The following is a 24,056-nucleotide window of genomic DNA, read 5'->3' on the forward strand; positions in this document are numbered from 1 at the left end:
TGAAAACCAGTGCAGTAGAGGAGAAATTGCCGAGATGCAGAACTGTATTTTCCTCCACTTTACCTCTCTGTGCTCCCAAAAGGGGTGCAAGTGAGTGTGTGTGTCTGAAGGGATCTCAAAGTGAAGGGGGACAGAGTAACCGCAGACGTTGCACTCACAGTGAGTGAGCAGAACCTCTAAAACGGGGCGGGTAAGGCAGTCAGAGGGTGAGGACGTGCCCACAGCTGGAGGACATAATGTCGGACGAGAGGCACTTGGTGCCCCAGTGGTCACTGCTTCACCTGGGAAGATCGTGACACCGGCCACTTCTGGCAGCTGATGCAAGGCGCAGAGCATGGTTTCCATCCAGCGTTTACTGACGGTCGAGCTTCTTCATTTCCGGCAGGAGGACGAGAACCAGGGAAACAAATGACAGCACAGGGGACATGATCAGGAAGGGGTTGGAGCGGCGTGGACCCGAAGACCTGCAGGGGGAGCAGCACGCGGGGCAGAGAGCAGTGACTGGTGGCCAGGGAAGGGACAGAGCTCGCTCCGGACGAGGCCTCGAAGCAGAGCTGGCGCTCATTGCTGTGCTCTGCCCTGGGACTTCTGCGTGTTTTAAATGCGAAACCCGGTGCCTCTCAAATGCAAGTTTTAATTATTCCTTTGTGTTTCAGGGCTCTACAGTGGCTAGAGAAGCTAGCGACAAAGAAAAGGTAAGCACCCTGACGTGTTCCTGTCCCGCGGGTGCGCTCGGACAGCGTCCTTCTTTCTTTCTGACTTCCGCCGCTGCGATTCCTCCCGTGTCCCCTTCTCTGCCCCAGAGAGAAGCCCATTATTGAACTAGAGTGTTCCGCTTCACGTCTCTTCCTTAGATCGGTTGTCCCATACCTCTTGGTTGAATCACGACATAGCTGTAGGTGTGGCTGGAAGAAACATTTCACAGGCAACATGGTCTTGTAGGTGCAGCCGCCTGTGCAGTGGCCTGTGATGGAGACCCGCAGGTCCATGCAGCTCAGGGTCCTAATCCTACGCTTTACCCGCGACGAGTGGGCGTGGCCTGAACGAGCGTCTCTGCCTCTCTGAACCCCAGCTTTCCCGCCTGTAAAATGTGGGCTTGCATGAGCTTGGTTTGAACAGTGGGTGGGTGTTGCTCCCCCTTCCTGAGAGAGGGAGCAGAGTGGGAGGCGTCGTTTGAGACTCAGGGGCGCGTCAGAACAGAGATGTCCAATGGGCATGAGGGGCTGCAGGGAGGGTTTCAGCTCGGAAAAGGGGGGCTTGGCAAACCTCAGGGGAAGGATAAGCAGCGAAGATGGGGAAGCAGACAAGGTCACCCAGGACGAGCGTATGGGGTAGAAGAAGCAGCAGCATGACTGTAGCCAGCTCAGAAGAACGTCATTTAAGGACGATGGGTAGAGGAAGAGAGTCTTGCAAAAGATCAGCAAAGACATAGGAGATGAGAGAGCCAGGAGAGTCTAGATCGCTTGTCCCATTGTTTACTTAGCATCTGTTACGAGCAGGCATTTTGCCGAGCCTTATAAGAAGTGCTTCAGTGATAATGTCCCCACTCTCATGAAACTTACCCTCTTGAGTGTCCCAGAAACCAGGAAAAGAGAACATGCCCAGAACTGGATGCTTCTGCAAGGTCAGGTAGGATCAGAACTGAGTATTATCTATTGGACTTATCAACAAGGAGCTCACAGGCGACCTCGTCATGATAATGGTTGGGTGGGGCAGAAGCCAGACAGCAGTGGATTAAGAAGCGAGGAAGAGAAAACGAAACAGTGGATCCTTCCTTGAGCATTCCTATTTTTTACCTTGCACTACTGAATATATTTTTACACTTCCAACTTCCACGTAAATCACCCTGAAGGCGCACCAGCATTAGCCAAAGAAGCAGAAACAGTGGACTGTCTGCTTCCGCGTTGCTATGACTAAACATTTCTCCCAGGTGCCGGAGAACTCAAGTAGGTATTTAAGTTTTAGTCCGTGAGAAACTCAAAGGTTTAGTAGTATTGGGATTTTCTCCTAGGAGAAAATATCCGGATGTTTAAAGAGCCACTCACACTTTCCAGCATCCTAGCGAGAAGCCCACCCCCAAGGAAGAGCCGTGGGTGTGATGATATCCACCACTCCACGACGCCGCTCTGTTTTTACTTCATTCCCAGGTCCCTTGACAGCACTACCAGCGGCCTTTTCTCCCCTCCCCTCTGTTCATTGTGACGTCTTCAGGATCCGGCACCAAGAGCTTGGTCTTCCCTGACCATAACCAGTGTCGAGAAAGTTACAGTTACAGCTACGGGAGTGGCTGCTGCCAAGTCTTAAGTCGTAAAAGTAGGACATGTATAAAAGCCACAGATATTTGATGTCCTTGTAGCTGTAGTATTTTGTCAGAAGCAGAACATTCAGTTACCTCTATTTCTCTCCACTGCCCACCTCACCAAAAACGTTAGCCTTTGATTGATGTAGCTTTCTGTGAAAAGACATAAGAATATGGAATTTCTTTAACAGAAATCCACTTTTCTGAGGATTCTGCTAGGATACTTTTATCTTATTTGGACTGTGTGCTAATTATTCTTTAAAACATCTTTGGAGTTGGTCTTGAAAAGTCGGAAGAGATCAGAGTCCGGTTTCCCCAGCTCACGCATGACAAATTTGAGACCTGGGACAAATTTGAGACCTGGGAGATTAAGCTCCCATCCTATGTCACACAATCAGTGGGACAGAGAATCTGCACTTTAAACTGGAGTTGTTGTTTTTTTTTTCTTTAGTGTTAGTCTCAATGTATTCGGAATTATAAACATAAATAATAACTGACATCTGTTGAGCGCACACCATATGCCAGACATGGTTTTAAATTTTGCATGAATTTGTTATCCTTGCAACTGCCCTAAAAGGTGGTACTGTCATTACGTCCTTTGAGTAAGTGAAGTTACTTAACAGAGAGGTTCAAGAACTTGTCCAAGGTCCCCTAATTATGACACAGAGGGTCCAGAGTTCCAGCCCAAAGCTTGCCTTTCTAACCACTATGCTAAATGTGCTATTTTTTAAATGTCTGGAGCATCTCTCTCTCTCTCTTTTTTAAAAAGGATGTATTATCAAAAAATATATATTAATCCGTGAATCATGAAGATGAACAAAAAAAATTTGGTGCATTGATGAAAACATTGTTTTGGAGTTAAATATGATACTAAAACAGTTCATTCTGAGTCTTGACTTCAAAAAAATTCAAAAGTAGTGAAATAAATTGTTCGCTTTTCTACAAAGTTGGCAAAAAAAAAAAAAAAAGCAATTCGTATTTCCTCCATTTCAGAAGTTGAGGCGTTTGTAAATTCAGCCCACGTTGCTATATCTTAAATGGCGTACACATTAAAATCATCTACACAGTTGCCCTGAGGAAGAATTCAGTGCTCTCGACTTTCTGGTCTTGGTGTTAAGACCAAGAGACTCTCCAGAAGGAGAGTCTCCAAAAGGCCAACCACCTATCCTTGTAGATTATAAGCGCTCACTGGGAAGGGGCAAGAGAAAATCGCTTGAAGACATGGGATGTGAAAGTGACTAAAATCCGTAACTGATGAGGGAAGAGAGTGCCTGCAGCAGGACATGATGCCTCTCGGATGTGGCAGCTTGTTTATAATTGAGCCACAATGAGGTAACATGTACTAAACGATAATACACAAAAATAAATAAAATGTATTAATAGAGCAGAAGTTGTTCAAACATGGGGTTTTTTAAGTTCTAGAAAATTTCCTTGCTTTTTTTCCTACCAATTTTGACATTTTTCTCTCCACGATCAGTTGATACTTTTGACTGTTCCAAAAAGCATGCTATTCTTTGTCTTCGCAAATAAAACTCTAAATGTTATCAAAACAATCACTGTTTCCTCTGGTTAGAAATATTTGGAGAAGGCTGAAATTATTTGTTTTCTGCATGCTAGCTTTTTATAAACAAAACCGAATGATTTGCAAGAATATTATTCCCATGGCTCTTATCATGTAACCATATTCTCTACAAAATGATCGTCCTTTTGCAGAGAACAATTTTCAGAGAATCTCCGTTGACGTGGCTTAATTAGTCATCTGAATTCTTATTTTTTCTTTCATCTGAGTCATTATAACTATTTTAATTTTTCATACTTTTAACTTGTTGACGACAAGTTTTACAACTGTCATTTCAAACATTTAGTGATGTAGGTGCAGACAAGTCCCGTCCCTTCGAATTTCAGCTTGACACATAATTAGTGTGATTTGCATTAGCATAATAATGAAGACGGAACTGAAGGAAATAAAGAAGTTATATTCCAACAATAATGGGATCACTTTCAAGGCAACAAGTATCAGAACATGCGCATACAGATGTCTTGAATTTTTTTTTTTTTTAAAAAAGAGCAGAACAGTGCTTTGATTATTTTTTTTAAACCGTTGTCAAATTCTGACAGCTGCTATGACTTGTTTTATTCCTTAATTCTTTCCTTTTTAATGGAAGGCCATCTTCCATTCATGGCTTCAGCAGTTTAGCCTCCTCTAAATGAGACAGAGAAATGCGAATCTCCCTGGTGGTCCATCTTTTCGCAGCTGCACTGCAATTCCAGTGTGACATCAAATTAGTAATGATAGCTGAGCGGGCTGCTTTTTACAAATGACAGTCTTAGCATGCTGCCAGCAAGCAAGCCTCCTCAGCGGGGACTCCGGGGAAGTAAAAGAAAACATAACTGGACTCACTTGATTTCTGGGGGATTTGACCTGACTCTTTAAAAAGCCCGTGTTCTTGAGAGAGAGAGTCCTGGGGATTTACACAAATATGCATTTTGTTCATCATTTTGCACCGTCCTTCTCAAAACTCATGTCTGATTTTATTAGGTAAAGTAAAGCCCGTGTAATGGAGTCACAGGGTCACAATAAGAAGATTCCTTTTAACATATAACCTTCTCCCTGCAACCCATTTGAAAGAAAACAGCTGCCCTCCAATTGGCATTTGTATAACTACATTGGCAATAATCATTGTTGACACTTTGAGAATGGGCTGCAACGAGCCGCCTTGTCGATTCTGAGGCATCGTGAATTGCACTAGCAATTAAGTGGCTATCACCGTCTCTGACATTTTGCCTATTACCGACCGAGGTTCCGGAGAATTAATCATTAATACACACATCGGAAAATGCTTTCCTAAATCAGTTTTCAGCAATTCCTTTGTGATCTTGAGATCGTGACGCGTTATAGTTAATTACCACTTCTGTCCGGTCCTTCGGGCCGCGGTTAAAAGCGACGTAACAAAAATGGCAGGCGAGGAGCACAGGGTACAAAAGCACAGCAGTGTGTCCCTCTGGGAATCCTTCTTTGCTTTATCAGTTAAAAAGTGCTTCCTTTCCCACTGTCAGTGGATGATCGGTTAAAGGGAGAGATCGTCGTGGAGGTTTTTTAAGCCCCCTAAACTCAGCTGATGCTTTAACCGTCTATAAAATTCCTTTTCTCTCAAGACGGAAGTGAATCATTTTCGTTTGCCAGCCGCTGTAAGGGACGCTGATCCCAACACCCAAAAAGTGCTTGGGAGAGTCTCCCGTCAGAGCAGGCGCAGGGCCTGCTTCTCAGACCTTAAACTGAAGGCAGCGCCGGGAACATCTGCTCCATGGCAAGAGAAGATTTATAAAAGGGGGTTTTCCGAGAAGGGTGGCAGGTAGAGCTCTAGGGATGCTGAGTCCCACCCCCAGCCCTGGCATTAATGACAGTTTGGGGTTTGGGGACAAACCATTTGACTTTGTCGCATCCTCATCTGTCAACTTAAAGAACTTGATGATCTCTCTGTTTCTCATGCTTTAGTGTTGGTAAGAATCTCACGTTTCAGATGAAGCTTTTCCTCTCCTCCAGAGGTGCGTGCCCTCCTGCAGCAGACTTTGAGAAGTCCTAGACTGGACGATCACGAAAATCCTGTCTGTTTTAGATATTGGGTTAAGGCGATTGCTATTATTAACCGGGGCGAGGGGTTGGGAAGGGTTCCGGACCGTCACATTGTATCAGCAGATGTCTGAGCAAGCCTTAAGAACGCTATAATGTAAACCATGAGGGTTATTCTGAGAAGTAGAGTTTTTAAGATTCAGTTCATTTGGCATTTTTCCCAACTGGTAAGAGAAGCATGTGAAAAAGAGAGATCAGCTGCAGCGGCTTGCAAGCATCTCCGGATGACAGTGTCAGACTCCGTAACGCAGTCTGGCTTATGGTGCTTTATAAACTCTCAATTGTCTTAGATTAATTTTTTCCCCACTGGAATGAACTCAGCTCAGTGTACCCTAAGCACATGTGGAGCAGTGCTATGAGATGTGGGACTTTTTCCTTCACTTGACAGCTCTTACCCAGTGGGTTCCAGAAAGAGTTGGAGTGGAGAAAAGGCTTCCAAAATTTAGTACATGACCTGAATTGAAGCCAAGCTGCTGCAGATGTGTAGTTGTTAAATAACAAAATTATGATGTTTGCTAGATTAGTATTAAACCAAAAACTGTAGGACTTCGCAAACTTAATTTTTCAAACTTTGACGTTTCTTAGATTATCACTATTGACATCTGTGCAACAGAATCTCCCAATCAAATTGTGGCAAACCTATTTTGTAGGTCTTGCATACGGCTTACTGTCACATCACAGACTTGAGGAAAACCGAACCATGACCTTTGACATCTCCTCTTAAGAGTTAAAAGGCCATTACATTCTGAAAAGTATGATAATTTAGAAAAGGGGTAAATATCACTTTTTAAATATTAGTTTGAAAAATTTGGGGAAAGTAAATAACCACCAGCTGGATTCCACCAGCCCTAACAGTTCTAAATTGCAAAATTATGGTTTTGTGTTTATTAATCGTAGCACTGTTTCACAAGTATATTGAGGTATGTTCTCCCTCTACATTTACACGCAAACAAACATTCGAAATAAAAACTTTCACATTCAGGCACTGGTCGCAAATGTACACAATCTCCTTATGAAAATTATAAGTTATTAATGACCTGTTGGCTCATTTCTCAAGCCACAAACTTATATAAACATTCTGCTTACGTTGTTAAAGAAGGTTGTTATATGTCCTTTTTGTGAGAAAACACCTGCCAGCTTTATTTCTGTATAAACTTTACTAAATTCACTAATTTGCCTTTTCACATATCAAATTTGTGGCTTGGGTGTTTTGAGAAGCAGAACTGATTTTATTATGTCCCTACATCTCTTACTACTCCAAAATTGATACCGCATATATTCAATCAAATTATCTTTATCCTAGCTCTAATGTAAGGATTACCTAAAATTCTCTCCCTTACAGAAATATTTCTGGAGTCTGTTTTCGGCCCCATAAAAGACTGACTTTTATCGAGTTTTTTTGGCAAGCTTGGTGAAAGGAGGGTGAGTCTTTTTTGCAAGTTTGTTTTCATTTAGGTGAGCTTGTAATAACAAGCAGATCGGGAACACAAGCAGCTCTGAACATGAGACAATAATTAGTACATATTTTTTATGTTGTGTATTCAGTTCAGAGTGTCACAGTACAACCCATCAAAGGGACACCAGGCAGCAATCTTGGACATCAAGGCTGACAATCCGACTTCTCTTAAATGAGTTGCCAAATGAGCACATCGGACAAAAATTCATTTCTTTCTGAAATACAAGTCCTTTAATCACAAGAGTGCTAGGCTGTGTATTATCCTTTGCACTGAAACCTTCTGGCACCAAGATCCTGTTTGCATTAAACACTCAAGTGAGACAGGACCACACTTCATCCTCCTGCCGAAGTCTCTACCGAGGCCAAAGCGAAAGCTTGGTTCTATGTGTTAGAGATTTTGGCTCTGTGCACTTTAAATACATGCATTTTCCCCCTATTGTTAATGGCAATTTAAAATACAATGGTTGTTTTTTTTTGTATAATTTAATGTAATTGTAGAATGATGGTCAAAGCCAGTATCATTTTAGTTCGATTTCTGTATTTACAGTGAAAAATACAGCTTTAAATATTTGTGATTTTTAAAGTGTTTTTGAGTCATATGAAAGACAATTAGGTTTTTTAAGTCTCACTGGAATAAAATTTCCATATAATTTTTGGCTTTACAAACCTTTAAAATATTCAATATTGTTAAACTCCATGCAAGCGATAGCAATTATACATCATATCACAGAACCTAATGAAATATCTATATCTATCTATCTATCTATCTATCTATCTATCTATCTATGTGTGTGTGTATGTGTGTGTGTGTGTGTGTGTGTGTGTGTGTGTATATATATATACACTTCCATTTGAAACAAATAGAAAATATAAATCCCTTTAGTAAACATTTTTTTTGGTTTGGTTTTCAGAGAATCTGCAAAATTTTTAGTGATTTGGAATTTTAAAGTCTTTATAAAAAGTGCTAAGGATTTTCATATTAGAAGGGAAATTCTAATGCCTTCTCTTGTTTTAACCTTCATTCTGCCGTTCTAATGTGCCTCCCATGATCTGTGGTTTCTCTCTGGCCATCGCCTCTGCTCCCAGGTCTTTGTCTGCTGAGCTGACCACGAGTGTACATGTTCATTTATGAAAAATGAGAGCTCTAAACTTTATAGCTGTTAGTTCTGCATATTTTTCCTTTTTGAAAACACATCTCAAACCCTCGGCCAGATCTATCCTTTGAGACTGTTTAGGTTTTTTATTGAACCCTAGGGAATAATAAGTAATTATATTCAGGCGTTTATAGATTTCAAATACTATGCAGATGTTGGTTATCTTCCGGCTCTGACAGAGCAGCTTGCACATCTTGACTCTCACGTCCATGTTCATGTCTTAGTTACACATAGCCATTTTGACCACAACCAATATAGTAACATCATGTGTTTCTTACCACTAAAAGAATATAGACTGGCTGAGGGACAACCTATATAATACTGTGCTTTAAAAGAAAACAGAAATGTTTCACTCAATAATGTAGTTACAAAAAGGGAGGAAAAAATGTCTATAAGGAAACAATTTTCTTTTTTACACCTCCTAACAAGTCAAATATTCCCTGTGAGCTTATTACTCTCCAGTATTTTGGTTAATGTTTTCTGGCTACTAAGATTTCAGTTAGTGAATTTCTGCTTTAGGTCAGCAAAATAGCACTCATGAAATGACCCACTCTTATAATGTACTCACCAAGGAAAACTAACCCTTGGAAAATTAAGGTAAGATGAGTCAGCAAATTTCTGTCTTTGGCCGTATATATAAAATTGCTAAATTTTAGTCCATGTTAATAAATATAAATTTAGATACTTTATTACTCCAAGAAGTTAATTTACCCAGTTTTTATTATCATATAGCAACATTTTATTCTCATTTGGGTTTCAGGAAGGATATCGTCACTGAGGTTTTTCAATTAGCTTTTGCAGTAACCGCAGAGGTTTTGCCAGCCAGGACGATTTACAGTCAAAGTTTGGAGAGAGCAGGGCACGGAGCTGGAGCAGACAAGGCAGGGGAGTAAGAGCCTCCGGCCACTGCCGCCTTTCATGCCCCTGACGCGCCCTCTGGGTCCCCTGTGTCTGCTGCAGTGAAACAGAACGATAGCCCGATGCTTGTGTATGCTAGGTTTGTGTGTGGTGATGCTTGTGTATGCTAGGTTTGTGTGTGGTGAGTAAGGAAAGTGTCATCATTATGTAGAGAATTCACACGAGTTCTTTGTATCTAATGATAAAACCTGTAAACAAAGGAAATTTTAAACTTGGGTAGGTTACTGATGTCCCAAGTTTAAAGAGCCAATTCCTTTTAAAAATAGGAAGGGTCGAGGAAGAGCACGTCTATACAATTGTAAGAAACACACCATGTAACACTCTTGGTCATGGTCAAAAGTGGCTTTTGTGGAACTAAGATGCAGACCAATACAGAGTGAGTTTTCATCGCAAGCACTGTGTATTTTGAGTCATTTAGTTCATACACTAACCCTGTTAGATAGGTATTATTAACTTTCTATTGTATAGATAAGGAAACTGAGGTTTGGGCACATTAAGCAGCCAGTTCAGAACATCACAACAGGTATAAAAATGTTAAGTATGCCAACCTTTTTAAAAAGTTTTGCTCTGTATTTAGCCGTGGTGAGCTTTTCTCTAGATACACAAGCCATTCTTGAGACCACAGCCAGCAAATAACAAAAACAATGTTTGTACGTAACCTTCCATGTGGCAAGCACCGTCCTAAGCTTTTTACCTGTACAAACTCCTGTAATCCTCACATGACAACGCCGTTTGCTAATCCTCCATTAAAGATGAGGAAGCTGAGTCACAGAGAGCTTAAGTGACTTGCTCAAAGTCACACAGCTAATCTTTGGAGAAGCCAACATAGAACCCAGGCAGCGACCTCAGGCTTCGGTCTGTCCTAAATAGAAACCTGGACCATGCCGAGTGGACCTGGAGTCTGGCATCACCCAGCAGGAAAGTGTGAGGGACGCTCATCTGCTGATTCTATCCAAACAGTGGGAAGCAGGACAGCCGGCTGCAGGGGGGACGATGTCTCTGCTTATGCCTTTAGCTGTGCTTGTGCATCTCCGCGTCACATTAGTAGAGATGAATGCCGTTTGGGGTCTGCCCCACCCCAGTAGAATGACCTCATGCAAAAGGGAAAGTAGTAATCTGGCCTCATTAAACTCGCTGTGCTGACCTGCTGAGGCTCACTCAGCGGGCCGGGCCTGGGAGCAGCTACCAGAGGCCCCTAGGCAGGCGTCAGGGCCCTGGGCTGGGCGGACCGGAGAGGGTGACGCGGCAGGTCCCTCCCACACCTTGTCCACCTTGGTGATATCCCCAATAAGTACCGAGTATGCTGCTGCACTTCCCCGTCTCACTGGGAGCTCCAGGAAAACAACTCGGGACGAATACATAAAGGCCTGACCGCTGGCTGGACGCCAGCCTCCGAGAGCCCACAGTTACGAAGTGTCTCTGAGCCGATGTCTTTGCCTCCTGTGGTTTCCTCCGCCCTCTGGCCTGCAATGAACTAGAACGGGTATGAAAGACACTCATCAAAGAACCAGACCCAGTGACTTCCAGATCTCAAAAGTCTCCTAAGTACAGATAATCCACTGTCGCGAAGCAAAGGGTAGAAGCCACTGCTCCCCACGGCCATCACCTTTGTGGGCAGCGTGACACCGAGAGCTTATGTTCATTATTTCATAACATAACGGTTTACCTCCCTTTTTAAAAAATGATGTGTTTTTTTAATATAAGTTGCTCATTATTGGAGAGATAAATCAAAAAAATTTTTTTTTAAAGGTAAGCAGTAAGAGTTTCTTGAAGGTGAATCAGTCAGGCAATTTTTGTCTTTGTCTTCCAGTTCTTAGTAGAAAAGAAAAATTGATGTAAAGTCCTTTTTAAAAAAAAGAAAAGAAAAACATGTTTATATGCATTCTCGATCTTTAATACCAGTTTTAAATCCATAAAATTTATCGAATGCTCACAGCGATGATGGCGATAACAAGTGTCATCCACTATTTACATGTGTCACATGGCCTTTTCATCAAATTCTCAGAATGACTCTACCTCAGCCAAATGACAGATAGGCAGCCTGGGTTTTCAGCTCAGCATGAGAACTGGCTTCCCAGTCCCACTTGCCAGGCTCACCTGCCAAGCTGTGCGACCTTGGCGAAGTTGCATAATCTCTCTACACTTAGTTTCCTTGTCCCTAAGACAAGCTTAAGAATATAGCTGAGATAGTTGCGAAGAGTAAATGAGATGACGCACTTAACTAAACCGATGCTCGGAAGTGCTCATCACCACAGGACCTGAGGCTGTTGCTGCTGCCGGTGGCCTTCCCCATCCTGCACCTGAGGCAACAGCCTGGAGAGGCCCAGAAACCGGGCCCTGGTCCCTGGCGAGTTAGGGCTGGAACCAGGATTGGCACTTCAGGGTTCGTGTCTGCGAAACCCTGGAGCTCCTGAGCGCTCTGCCATCCCACAGGCACGTCGGGCCGGGTGTCTTTACACCAGTATCGGATTCTAGCAGCTGCCCTGCTAAGGTTCTGCCTTTGCCTCTTGAGCCTTTCGATAATATAAGCCCTTAAGTCTTTTCACCAACCCGGTTGCCCTTTTTAAACTTGATTCAGCAAAATATGTCCCTAGTGCCTATGAAATTCGCAGGTAAGCTTAGTAATACAGTGCAGGGTGTGCAGAGTTTTATGAGCTAGGATTATGCTTTGCCTGTCACATGCGGTGATTCTGCTGGGGTGAACCTTACGTGACCTTCGGCTTCATGAATGTGACTGCTGTTACAAACTCGGGTCTAATGTGTCATTTACCGCCTTGTCTTTGGCCTGTCATCCTTCCTGCAGGTTTCTCTCACACACACCCCAAAATCCCTCTCCCCTTCTGTTCTTCCACATATAAAATGAGTTGTGCAGCTGAGGCAGATATCTTAACCCTCACAACCCCCTTCCCCACCCAAGACATAGTTGGACAGAAACGCCCAAGCGTTTCTGGTAGAACCAGAATCCTTCTCCATCTCTGTTTCGTGCATAGATCTGGCTTCAACCCTTTCTCCTAAGGTGCTTCTGATTTCATGTTTTGGGCAGTGCTCTCTGCCCCCTGAACGAGCTTGTAAAACTTCAGGTCCTTGCGTTTCCTTCATGGCGACACGCCATTACGTTTAGAGTTCTAATGGAAGGAGAGCCGAGGGGTCCAGTGCGATTGACTCACACATTCACCGTTAAGGTGCTACCTTCACGTTCAGAGTTTTCTTTTCTATTTATTACGTTATTTTTAAATTATTAATGACCGATTAATAATTTAATCGGGGGTTAGTCTACCAGGCCCCTCCTTCATTTTTGTGGAGAATGGCATTGTATTTTTATTTCCTCAAGACTCTATGACTCGGCATAAAAGTATCTGAAAGTAGATCAGCCCTTCCCCCCAAGAACCAAATTATTTACCTGTGCATTTTACATGTTCATGCTGCCTTGTTTTCTGCCTACTTGCTCTTTGTGCCTTTCGTACTAGATTACAAACTCCTTTATAGAAATGTTGACCTGTTCGTTTTTGCATTCCTGACACATGACAGTCTTCTAGAAACTGCTATTGAATTGAATCTTTGGGTTTCCAAGTTTTGCTCTACCTGCTTTGTAAGGTTGATTATTTTGGCAGTAGGTATATCAAATTCAAAATCACGGAACTTCACATTTTCTCAGAGTTAAAATAAATAGCAAAGCTACTAATTTGGAATTGCATAACATATGCATATGTGTGTGTATCGATAGATGTGAGTAGTTTATATTAATGTGCATACCTTGTATAACAGAAAGAGAAAGTGAACGGTTCAGGCATTTTCAAGATGGTTCAGTGGAGATGCCCAGTGAGTTTTCTTTTATTGCTTTAAATAAGGGTGGAGGGAGGAAGGCGGTGTAGGAACCAGGAAGGAGAGTATGTTCTTTCCTTGAATTTTTTTTTTTTCATTTAGTTCGCAGTTATGGAAAAGAGATTCATTCGGGCATTTGTTAGTATACTAAGAAAGGCAATATATTACGTTGGATTCTTTTCAACGGAAGTTTTAATTGTTCTTGAATTCTCCCAGACCACGGGTTACACAAAGTTAAATAGAATAATCCATAGTGTTTTAAAATTATGTCTGTATTTTACCCTATAGCATGAGCTGGACTTTTTTCTGCTTATGACCCATGTTTTGATAGTCACCCATTATTTTCTGTTGGTCAGTGTAAGTACAAGTTAGTTGCCAGCTCACTGCCCTCTTGTTTATTTGTAAAGGCAGAACTTCTCATCCTAATATGTTTTATGCTAAATGAAGACGTCTTCCTTTGACACTGTCCAAATGAAAACAGAATTTCCTTCTTGGCGTGGTGGTGAGCAGTCCGGCTTGGAAGGACAGATGGCTAACCTCTGGCACCGTATTCTCCCTGACTCAGAAATTAGATATGGTTATGGGTGGTGCTTTTCTGAGACAAGATAACATGTTATTTGTAACATGAACCTAGCAAAGGCTACCCAAAAAGTGTGGGGGATGTGGAGTTGGGTTGTACCAGTAAGAAAATTGAGGGTTCTTGATAATTCCAAGAATACGAATTCTATACTTAGAAGACTTCTTGTAAGAAAGGGAATCTAAGAAAGCAGTCAGTTTCATTCCGAAGAAAACCATGAAATCTGTTACAAAAGCCTTATAATGTGGAGTAGGGCTGACCCTCCATTCCTAGTGGGAATGCTTCCAGTGGTCATAGCTCACTGGTGCCCCCTAGCGGTGATCAGGCCACCTCACACGTCGTTATCGTGGGTCAGACCCCTGCAGAAAATAGGGCAAACTCAAGTTTCCAGTAGAAACTTCAGCTCCAGGATTGGGATGCGGAGGTGTCCTTTAGATTTCAATCGAGCTTCTTTCTCATTCTTTTTCTCATTTGTTTCAGGCCAAAGAACTGCCAACTCTAAAGGATAATGATTTCATTAACGAGGGCCAAAAGATTTATATTGATGACAACAACAAGAAGGTATTCCTGGAAAAACTGAAAAAAGATGTTGAGGTAAGAAAATTCAATATAAAGGAAAGCCCCGTTGTGTAAATGTCAACTCTGTTGCTTTTTAGGAGCTTTTTAAACCATCTATTTAAAACTATAACAAAAGAAAAAATATACGGTACATTATCAAAATCAGGTATAAACAGGTGTGTCTCACATGTGATCTGGTTTGAAAAAGAAGTGTGCTGGCTCAGCAGCTCTCTCTTTTAGGAGGCAGACAAAAGAAAGTGTCTGCCATCTTCTGCTGGGTACCCCCACCCTTGGGTTCCCATACCTGGGCTGATTGGGGAGAGCCTGGGCATAATTGAAGCCCATTCAGACTGACTCCCCACGGGCACCTGGGTTGGGGTGAAGGGGAATGACTGCATTCTCCTCCAAACAGCAGAGCTTTTCAAACACAAATGTTTAGGAACTGTTTGAGTTTGGGGTTTTCTTTGTTGAAACCTCAGCTCGGTGTTAGTAAGCACAGCCTCGATCACCTAAAGCTTCACTATTTCCAGCAGCCTCTGTGAAATTCGTGTCACTAGGCCCATTAAGCCAGCCCTACACATCGTGGGAAAGAGCTCAAAGGGAGTTTGGACACCGGGGTCACGGTGGATGGCTGCGAAAAATAAAATGCTGTGCGGAAATGGACTTTAAGTCTATCATGGATTTTTCTTTTTAAATATTTTTTTTAAGAATTAAAAATATACCTTTTTTTCCCCTTTTCTTTATTGTAAAGTCATTGCAGCTCTCCCATTGGACTTCCTTAAATAATTCTTTTAGAAATGCAGGAAAAAGTTATTTTCTTGAAACTTATTAGGTTACAAGACAGTGCAAAGAGAATTCTAATTTAGAGTTACTAAATGAAGTTTTTTGTAGCCGTTACTTTTGTTCATATGTATGCGTGTGTGTGTGTGTGTGTGTGTGTGTGTGTGTTTACTTTGAAATACAGTTCCCCAAATACCAGTACAGATCTACTACAAAGTGGCTTTGTGGATTTTTTTCATGTCGTAAAACAAAAACAATTAAAATGAATTGAGCCAAAGAATGTATGTCATGCATTGGATCATATTCCTCATGAGGGCGGAAACAGCATAAAGATTTCCTTTTTAATCTTTTAATATCTCCTTCATTGCAAGACACACTGACCAAGTTAGTTCATATTAGTTTTGGTCATCAAGTATTTTAATTTTAAAAATTTACCTAATTTTAACCACGGTATATATGCTTCATTCAGAACCTACATATTGGTTGGTTATATGTGAAAGATATGTGTCTGCTTAAAATAAAAGTAGATAAAAGTTTTTGCTTTTATCATACAAAATTTTTTCTCCAGTCTTTCATTAATAAGCATTTATTTTTCTTCATTTGTCAAGGGTTATTAATAAAATGCTAATGGTTAAACATTCCCTTTGGGATTAACTTGACCTAACTGATAACTAAGTACCATAGGTAGATATACTCTCTTTGGATTTTTATTCATTAATCAGCAAATTTTTAATCCTGAGGATAATATTGTTTTAGCAGTTGTGGCAACTAGCCCTTAGGGTTGGTTATCTGTGATCTGCCAGAAAATTGTATTCATCTTTTTTTCCCCGCCGTTGACTGTATATCACTATATGATAGACTCCAGAAATAATGTAACAAAAGCAGTTCAGATTTACAGTTGAATTACATAAGGATCCTCTTAGGCCTTTTTGTTGTCTCTAATAATCTCATTGATTAGAGGATTTGAATAGTTTAATCCCTTGCATGGCTGTCGCATTTAGCCGTTTAGTTGAAATGGAAGCCAGGGCATAAAGGTTCTTTCATTTTTAAAAATTCTCAATGGTTGATAAAAGTGTCTTTAGTTTTGAAATTCATGCTGAAGCATCATTAAATTTTTAAGCAGGTAATTATGGTGAAGTAGCTTGACATCTGATCTTGATAATGAGGCTAGAACTTAATCTGGTGTACTTTTTTCATCAGGTCCATGCTTTCTAATTTAGCTGACTGACTGTTTGAGTGCATTTTTTTGGGGGGGAGGGGGGAGGCAGGGCCGGAGAGTTGGTTTTTTTAGTTTTAACTTAATGTTTAAAGTAAAAGACAAGTTAAACACAGCTCAATAAATAATCTGTTTTTGTAGGAAAAAAGAACTGTCGTTTGAGACTCGAGCTGCTTTTAAAATCCCGTTCTATTGGTCCTCCACAGAAAGTGCTTTAGTTCATAACTAAATATATGTGAGCCCTTTTCTCCACAAAAAGATTGAAAATCGCTGTAGCCTTCTGACCTGCTTATTGTCAGTTCTGATCGTGACCATGAACTCCTCTCATCGGTCCACACTGGGATCCAAATGTCACCCGATGCAAAACTGTGCTCTTTCTCTTGTGCCCCAGAACGCCCCTATCCCAGGGCTTCTCACCTCTCACACTGACGGCCCCACGACCTGGGCCATGGGGGGGAGCGAGAGGGTGGCAGCCAGCATTTACGGAGGAGCATGGACACCCCAAGTCCTCGCCAGGCAGTCGTTCCCGCTCTTCATTCTTATCACGGCTCCTTGAGGATGTGCCCTGTTACTATCCCAGTCTACGGATGAGAAAACTGAGTCCAGAGACACTATGTAATTTGCCCGAAGACGGAGCTACTCAACTCAGTCTGAGATCTGAGGCCGCACTCCTAAACTGCTCTGGTATAAAATGCAAATTGAAAATGTTTGTGAGCGCAGTTGAGACTTTGTTTTCTGATACATGCTCCAAAGGAGGATTATTATAACTTTTAACAAGCGATCAACCATAACTCTTAAAAACAGCTGGTCGGAATTTTAATTCTATGGCACAGATGCGTTGGGGTAATTCAGTAGAGCAAATGTGTTAATAAAGTTTGCAAATAAAGTGAATTTAAATGTGTTGTGAAGGAAGAGTTCATTCGTGGCTTTTTTGCCGCATCGTTTTCTAGAAGAGTTTATGACAGGGCTCGTAAATCTTGAGGAAGGTACCGGCTCAAAGATGTGGCATTACAAGGAGTTAGTTATGAAGGAATCAGACTAGATGAAATATTCTGAGGGAAAAGGAGGCCGATCAAAGATCTGACAGATAATTATTAAGAACCTGGAAAGGAGGAAAAGCAGGAGACCTAAAAGATTTATAAGTCTTCATGCTTTGAAATCTCATGTACTTAAAAAACACCAATAAACTTGAGTCAGAAGCTTAAAGGGATGAACAGAAACTGAGCAAATATGTATTAAGTTCCTGACGTCAGCTGGAGCAGACGCCAGCGGCGGGACTCGACCCCTTTCTCTCCTCTCAACCTGTAATCTCCATCCACAGCAGTTTCCTGGTACCTAACGGGAATTTTTTCCAACAAGACTCTCAGCTTTATTGCCAAATTCTATTTCACTCTGCTTCAGAAGAGATTTTAAACAAAGTTGACGAAGATAAGAGCTGGTGAGCCAGCAGGGGTTTCCACGTGTTTTTCCTGTCAGCTCACCTAACTCGTGGTTTAAATTGCGTGCTTGATGGAAAAAGGCCTTTTACCGTGACGGTGACAACGTGGCTATTATACCAGCCGCTTCCATCGTTACATGTTTCTTCGCCTCAGCGGCATCCTCCCTTTGTAATCCTTTCTTTCCTCACTCCTGTGAGCTGAGTGCTGTTGTCCCATTTTATAGTTAGAGTAACAGACTCAGAGAGGCGAATGTTTTGACAAGACACGGAGCTGGGTGAGAGAAGTAAGATCTAATCTCCCATGCGACTCTAAAACCTAGCCTCTTTATTTTAAAGATGATCTGATACTTTAATTAGAGAAGAGTAAATTGTTCCTAGATCTTCTGGAATTGTCACGGGCTACTAGGCAGTGCCGGGACCTAACTCCACCCTTACTTATTGGCGACGATTGTCTCCTCACTGGAAAAGGAGCCGAAGCCGTGGTCTGACCTCAGGCAGGAGGCCCAGGAGAGGTGCTCCAGCCTGCCAGCCGGGCAAGCAGCACGGACACCAGGGGAAGGCGTCCACTTTGTGGGCCAGTCAAGCCCCAGATGGCACCCCTCCCCTGTCTGACCCTTGGCAAGTTAATTACAGGCAGCCCCTTACTTTTGTACATAAAGCGCACTTGAAAGTGTATTTGAAAGTCAACTGTCTGCAGGTCTCAAACAGCAGGCTCTGTTCTGCACGGCAAAGATAAATTGTAAATGGCCTCATTTTGCTTCCGATAGACGCTGCCTCTTGCAGTCTCAGACGGGATTTTTTGTTATTACTTGGTTCTTTGTTTTTATTCAGTCAAGGTAGTTATTGTTTGGAGGAAAGGGTTGGGGGACTTAGGGAGAGCTGAGGAGGACTAAGGAAGAAGAAGCAGGCACCTCATCCACTTGTCCAAAACGGATCAAGTCCCTACTATCGCTTCCTGGGGCTCAGGAGCGTGGTGAGGACAGAACCAGCCCCCTGCCCTCACGGGGCCGCCTTGTTAGGGAAGACAAGTCGCTCAGATAATCTAACAACATGAATGCGCAGCTAAGCCAGGTGTCATCAGGGGAAAAGTGTACAGGGCCATATGAGCCCTTGCTTTGGGACGTGGCCTGGGCAGGACCAGGAAAGCCTTCCTGAGCAAGTGTCTCTGCAGCTGAGACCCAATAGTCGAGCGGGAGGTGGGGGGTAGCGGGGAAAGCGGGAATAGGGTTCAGGATGGCCCGAGAGGTGATGGGGCCACACTAGCCAGGTCCAATAGGCCATTAGAATTTGTTTCTGCCCTTCAAGAAAAGGGACACCGTCGAAAGGGTACGATGAGATCAAATTTGCATTTTGAAAAGATGTTCCCTTTTAGAGCCTGGAGGGAGAAGTTCTGACAGCATCTAGCCTTTCCCGCTTCTCAGAGGCCTTCCAAGGGCCCAGAGGAGCAGGAATGGGGAGGAGGGGACCTTCGCCCTGCCACCGTACAAGCTGAGCAAAACTCAGTCTGGCCAAGCTGTCGCCCGCCTGCACCCACCACACACACACACACACACACAGACTTGGGGAAGCTGATGTTGTCGCCTGCGATCCAGTGTCTCCAGCTGTGGCCAGACCTCTGGAGGCATCCAAGACGGGCCGCAGGAGTGTGGGAAGCAGACCAGAGAGAGACCCTAGGTAAAGGGGTCAGGGCAGGCACGTGCTAGGAATGGGCAAGAGCAGTAGATGAGACAAAGGAGGCACCGGCCCTTCCCCTGAGCTCGGCCCCAGGCACGGCCTCCTGGGAGCCTTGGACAACAGACGGGGCAGAATCTGGGTCCCTAGTGAGCATGCTGCCCTGCGTACCTCCTGGGGTCAGAGAATATGACTGCGTATTTCTGGTGCAGTGTTTCCCAAATTCCTTTTGTTCCCAAAACACTTGGGCCACAGGGTTCTCTGAAGCGGGCCCACGGTCACATGGGGGCAAGGCGTGCTGCCAGAGATAGCGCTTGCGGAGGCCCAGGTACTTAGTAACTTTGAAAAGTCTTCCCCATCCTCAGAACCCAGCGTTTGACTTGTCTGACCACTTTTCTACTCTGTTTTTATGAATTCATTTTGGGGGGGGTTTGAGGGTTTATTTTTGTTTTTGTTGTAGATTTCACTTATAACATGCAATATTTTATAACATGTCTTTCTGGGAGTGGCTTATTTTACAATATAATACCCTTAAGGTCCGTCTACATTGTCACAAATGACAGTATTTCCTCCTTTTTTAAGGCTGAATAATACTTCATTATATATACGTATATAATAGAATATTGTGTAACTTCTTGTCGTACCCATACCACAGCTTCTTTATCCTTTCATCCATCAAGGGACGCTTAGGTTGTTTCTAAGTCTTAGCCGTTGTGTATAATGCTTCAGTTAACATGAGAATGCAGCTATCACTTCAAGATAATGGTTTCACTTCCTTTGGTTCTATACACAGAAATGGGATTGCTTGGTCTTATTGTAGCTCCAGTTTTAAATGAGGGCCTATCAACAGTGTGCAAGGGTTCCCTTTTCTCCAATATTTACTTTGTGTCTTTTTGATAATAGCCATTCTGATGGGCAGGAGGTGAAATCTCAGTGTGGTTTCGATTTGCATTTTTCTGATGATCAGTGATGCACACCTTTTCATGCACTTGTTGGCCATTCGGGCACTCTCTTGATAAAGGGTTTGCTTCTATCTGTTTTTAAGTATCAGGTTTCTCCTGCCTTGTATAAAAGTTTGGGTGATTTCTTTTTTCTGAGCTCAGAACAAATGGGGAGAATTAAGCCTGGCGCCAGGGAATGCGCAGTGGGAAGCTGAGGGGGAAATGGGAGCTGAGGAAGGAGTCCGCAGGCAGGAGCGGGCCCTGGCTGGTGACCACGGAAAGCATTAAGAAATAGTGGAGTGTGAGGTCCTCTCCCAGTATGTAAGGGAGCATGTCTTCTCCTTCGGCTTGGAGGCAGAGGAGACAAAGCTGCTTCCTGACAGGCTTGGGAAAAATAAATGGCTCTGCAGGTCTCCAAAATTTGATTTAATTTCATTTCAGCCAGAACCACAAGACTTATAATTTCATACGCTCACCCTTTGCGTAAGGAAGTTCATTTCTTAAATTCTGTCAGAGCGGGCCTGAGGCCCATTATTGGTTCTGCATCACTGAGTGAGGATGGCACCAAACCTGTCAAGTCAGCGTCACACATCCTTTAGGACCATGAGCCCAGGGTCTGAGCAGAATTGGACGCTGCACAGAGCCGACCTGCCAGGGATGAGGGGTGGTGCCTATAGTCCAACCAGCAGATAGGCTGCCACATTTGGTCCTCAATAATACTATCCACATTTTAATTGATTGTTTGATATATTGTGCTTAAGGGCACGTGTCTGGATGCATCGACTGAAAAAGAAGAAAAGAAAAATCATGACATGAAAAATGCAAAAAGAACTTGGCAGGCAGGAGTACCCACCCCAGAGCGGGGTCTTGCCCCTTGTGGCTGGGACAGGACAGGGAGGGAGAACAGGGTCCTCGGCCGCTGCTGCCTCGCGGTGGACGGACCACCTCTAGCATTTCTGGTCTCCCCACTTCCATCAGAGGGAAACCCGAGCAGTACAGAAGGACCGTGTTATTCACCGGAGTGTCGACACGGGCATTTGCGGGTTGATTGGGACACTTGGGCTTTTACTTATTTGTGATGGACAGCATAATAATCTCCTCAGCGGAGTGTGCTGAATTTCAAAGTGCTTTCACAAACCATTCTGAGAGACTCTGCTGGACGCTACTTGGGAGGTCCCTGGTTTTTCACATTAGCCAGTGTTAATTGTTCAGAGAAACATTCTCTTCCCTCCCTCAGTCTTTTTTTGCCAGTCAGTGCGCTCTGCTTTCTGGCATAATCCGACCTGCATGTGATAAATGCACGCCCCTCAGCATTCAGTTTTGCATGTCAGGAAAAATAACACTAGGTCTGAACCAGCCCAAAGTGCAGGGATACATTTTGGGGCCAGAGAAACTGCCTGGGACTGTGAGAGCATCATGAAGGAGACTCCTGGCTGCCTTGGGAAGACCCTCTTCCTGCCTCTGCAGCTCCTTCACTCCCAGCTTCCCCCATGTGCACTTCTCTGAGCTGCTTTTCTTTAAAATCTGGGGATTCGTTCAAGGCATAACTGACCCTGTCACCTCCCCACCCTCCAGTTTCTGGCCCAGCTGAAGCTCATGGACTACAGCCTGCTGGTGGGAATCCACGACGTGGAGAGAGCTGAACAGGAAGACGTGGAGTGTGAAGAGAATGATGGGGAAGAGGAAGGGGAGAGCGACGGCACCCACCCGATCGGAACCCCGCCTGACAGCCCCGGAAATACTCTCAACAGCTCCCCGCCCCTGGCTCCCGGGGAGTTTGATCCAAACATTGATGTTTATGGAATCAAGTGCCATGAAAGTAAGCTGAGCTACTCGCAGCTCTTTTCACCTGCGGTTCGGTTTGTGCATTGTTATCTACCAGTAATCACAACCCCAGTTGAAAGCATAGTGTCCTGCAGGCCTCGTTCTCCAGAGTCCAGAGTCCCAGTAGATTGATTTGGGGACAAGAGTATGTTAAAGGTAACTATAATCTCTGGTTTTGGAGTGTAATGCGATGAGGTCCTTGAATCTTGTGATGTCGAGTTAATGGAGTGAAATGCAAACTATGTGACGTAAACAAAAAACATATTCACACACTTCCATACAAATATAGTGACACATATAAGAAATGTCTTTAATTTTTTTTTTTCCGAACTACCTCTCTTTTATGTGACTCTAGAGTGTCATGGATCTGTCCTGAGCTAGGTACCTACGTGGTCCACCCTGCCCCTCACATGGACACTCTGTAGGGCAGTCACCTCATCTTGGCCAGCCCTTCCCTCCCAGGAGCGCTGCAGCCAGCCCAGGCTCTGGGATGAACCTCTGATTTGCCACTGTGTCTGTCCTCTGCCCCCTGCCTTCCCCCACTGAGGGGTCTGTGGCCCTCCTCTCTAGCGTGGGATCCATCTTACGCTTCGACATCTGGGCAATTAGATATTTGAAAGAATAATACCTTCTACTATAGCTACTTATACATGAGAAAAAAATATTTTAGAGATATAAGAGCGGGCCTCTCTTTTTTTTTCTTTTTCTTTTTTGTTTTCTTTTGTTTTCTTTTTTTCTTTTGTTTTCTTTTGTTTTTTTTTTTAGTAATAAAAAGTATGATTCATCATTGTTTTTTTTTTAAAAAAAAAAACCCATGTGGCATATTAGCCAAGTGAGACTGAGTTGTTTCTTCAACACAGAAAATCGGGTATAATCAGAATATTTTTCAGAATTGAAACGGCATCATATTTGTGGAAATATATAGAAGATAGATATTATACATAATACATACCATTGTCCAGTTTTGATACTAGAGCTAATGAGAATTAGGAACTAGCATCTAATTAAGAATCTCAAAATCCAGTAATAAAAAATAAGAAGATTAAGTAGCATAATTGCTTCTACTTGTTTTCTAAAGTATTTTAAAAGAAGATTTTTTGTGTGTGCACCAAACAGTATGCAATCATTAAAGAAAATGCAGATTAACAACAAATAAAAACAGTCTCACCCTCAGACCTCCCCTGTTAATATCCTGAAGCTGTTTTTTCTCTTTACTTTTTAAATTGAGAGGGAATTGGATGCAGAATTAAGCTGTTTAATAGGGATGTGTGGGAGTTACGTGGACTCTTGTTCAGACTCCTTCAGCTCCCCCCTGAACCCCTCACCCTTCAGCGCTTCTTCCCCCACTGGCGGCCTGTGCCTGTCCCTGTGTGGTCACTCATGCCCAACTTTGCTCTCGTCCCTTTACAGACTCGCCCAGGAAAGAGGTGTACTTTATGGCAATTATTGACATTCTGACTCATTACGATGCAAAAAAGAAAGCTGCCCACGCTGCAAAAACTGTTAAACATGGCGTAAGTATCTCCGTTTTGTTTCCTTCTCAGCGTCTGGGCCCTCGATGCCGCTGTCTGTCCTGCTGGGACCAGCTCCAGGCGGGCCAGAGCCCTTCAGTGGTTCTTGTTCCCTGCGGGGGGCTGAGTACAAGCTTCAGAGCCAGCAAATGGCCATGCTAATGCCGCTCCCCTCGGCTGCCTAGGCTTTTGGCAAGTCACTTAAACTCAGCCATGTCCCTTCCTTTTACACTCCAGGGATATTCATAGACACGTGCAGC

At 43.3% G+C, this 24,056-nt stretch overlaps 1 protein-coding gene and 1 long non-coding RNA gene across 3 annotated transcripts in view; both read left to right on the top strand.

Annotated features, from left to right (window-relative positions):
• The window catches only part of PIP4K2A (phosphatidylinositol-5-phosphate 4-kinase type 2 alpha), a 148,710-nt gene that overhangs the window by 119,671 nt on the left and 4,983 nt on the right, over nucleotides 1-24,056 (top strand). Inside the window, exons 6-9 of one of the 2 annotated variants that reach the window (XM_016124673.2) lie at nucleotides 657-695; nucleotides 14,338-14,451; nucleotides 22,037-22,280; nucleotides 23,696-23,799. In XM_016124673.2, coding sequence (XP_015980159.1) covers nucleotides 657-695; nucleotides 14,338-14,451; nucleotides 22,037-22,280; nucleotides 23,696-23,799 — 501 coding nt within the window. The remainder of the gene's footprint in view (nucleotides 1-656; nucleotides 696-14,337; nucleotides 14,452-22,036; nucleotides 22,281-23,695; nucleotides 23,800-24,056) is intronic. The other variant, XM_016124683.2, reaches the window with a different exon arrangement.
• LOC118608698 lies at nucleotides 8,204-12,386 on the top strand. The gene is made up of 2 exons (XR_004953144.1): nucleotides 8,204-9,537; nucleotides 9,569-12,386. It is a non-coding gene; the product is annotated as an uncharacterized LOC118608698 (long non-coding RNA).

The sequence above is a fragment of the Rousettus aegyptiacus genome, unplaced genomic scaffold (assembly GCF_014176215.1).
Source record: "Rousettus aegyptiacus isolate mRouAeg1 unplaced genomic scaffold, mRouAeg1.p scaffold_m13_p_10, whole genome shotgun sequence".
NCBI lineage: Eukaryota > Metazoa > Chordata > Mammalia > Chiroptera > Pteropodidae > Rousettus > Rousettus aegyptiacus.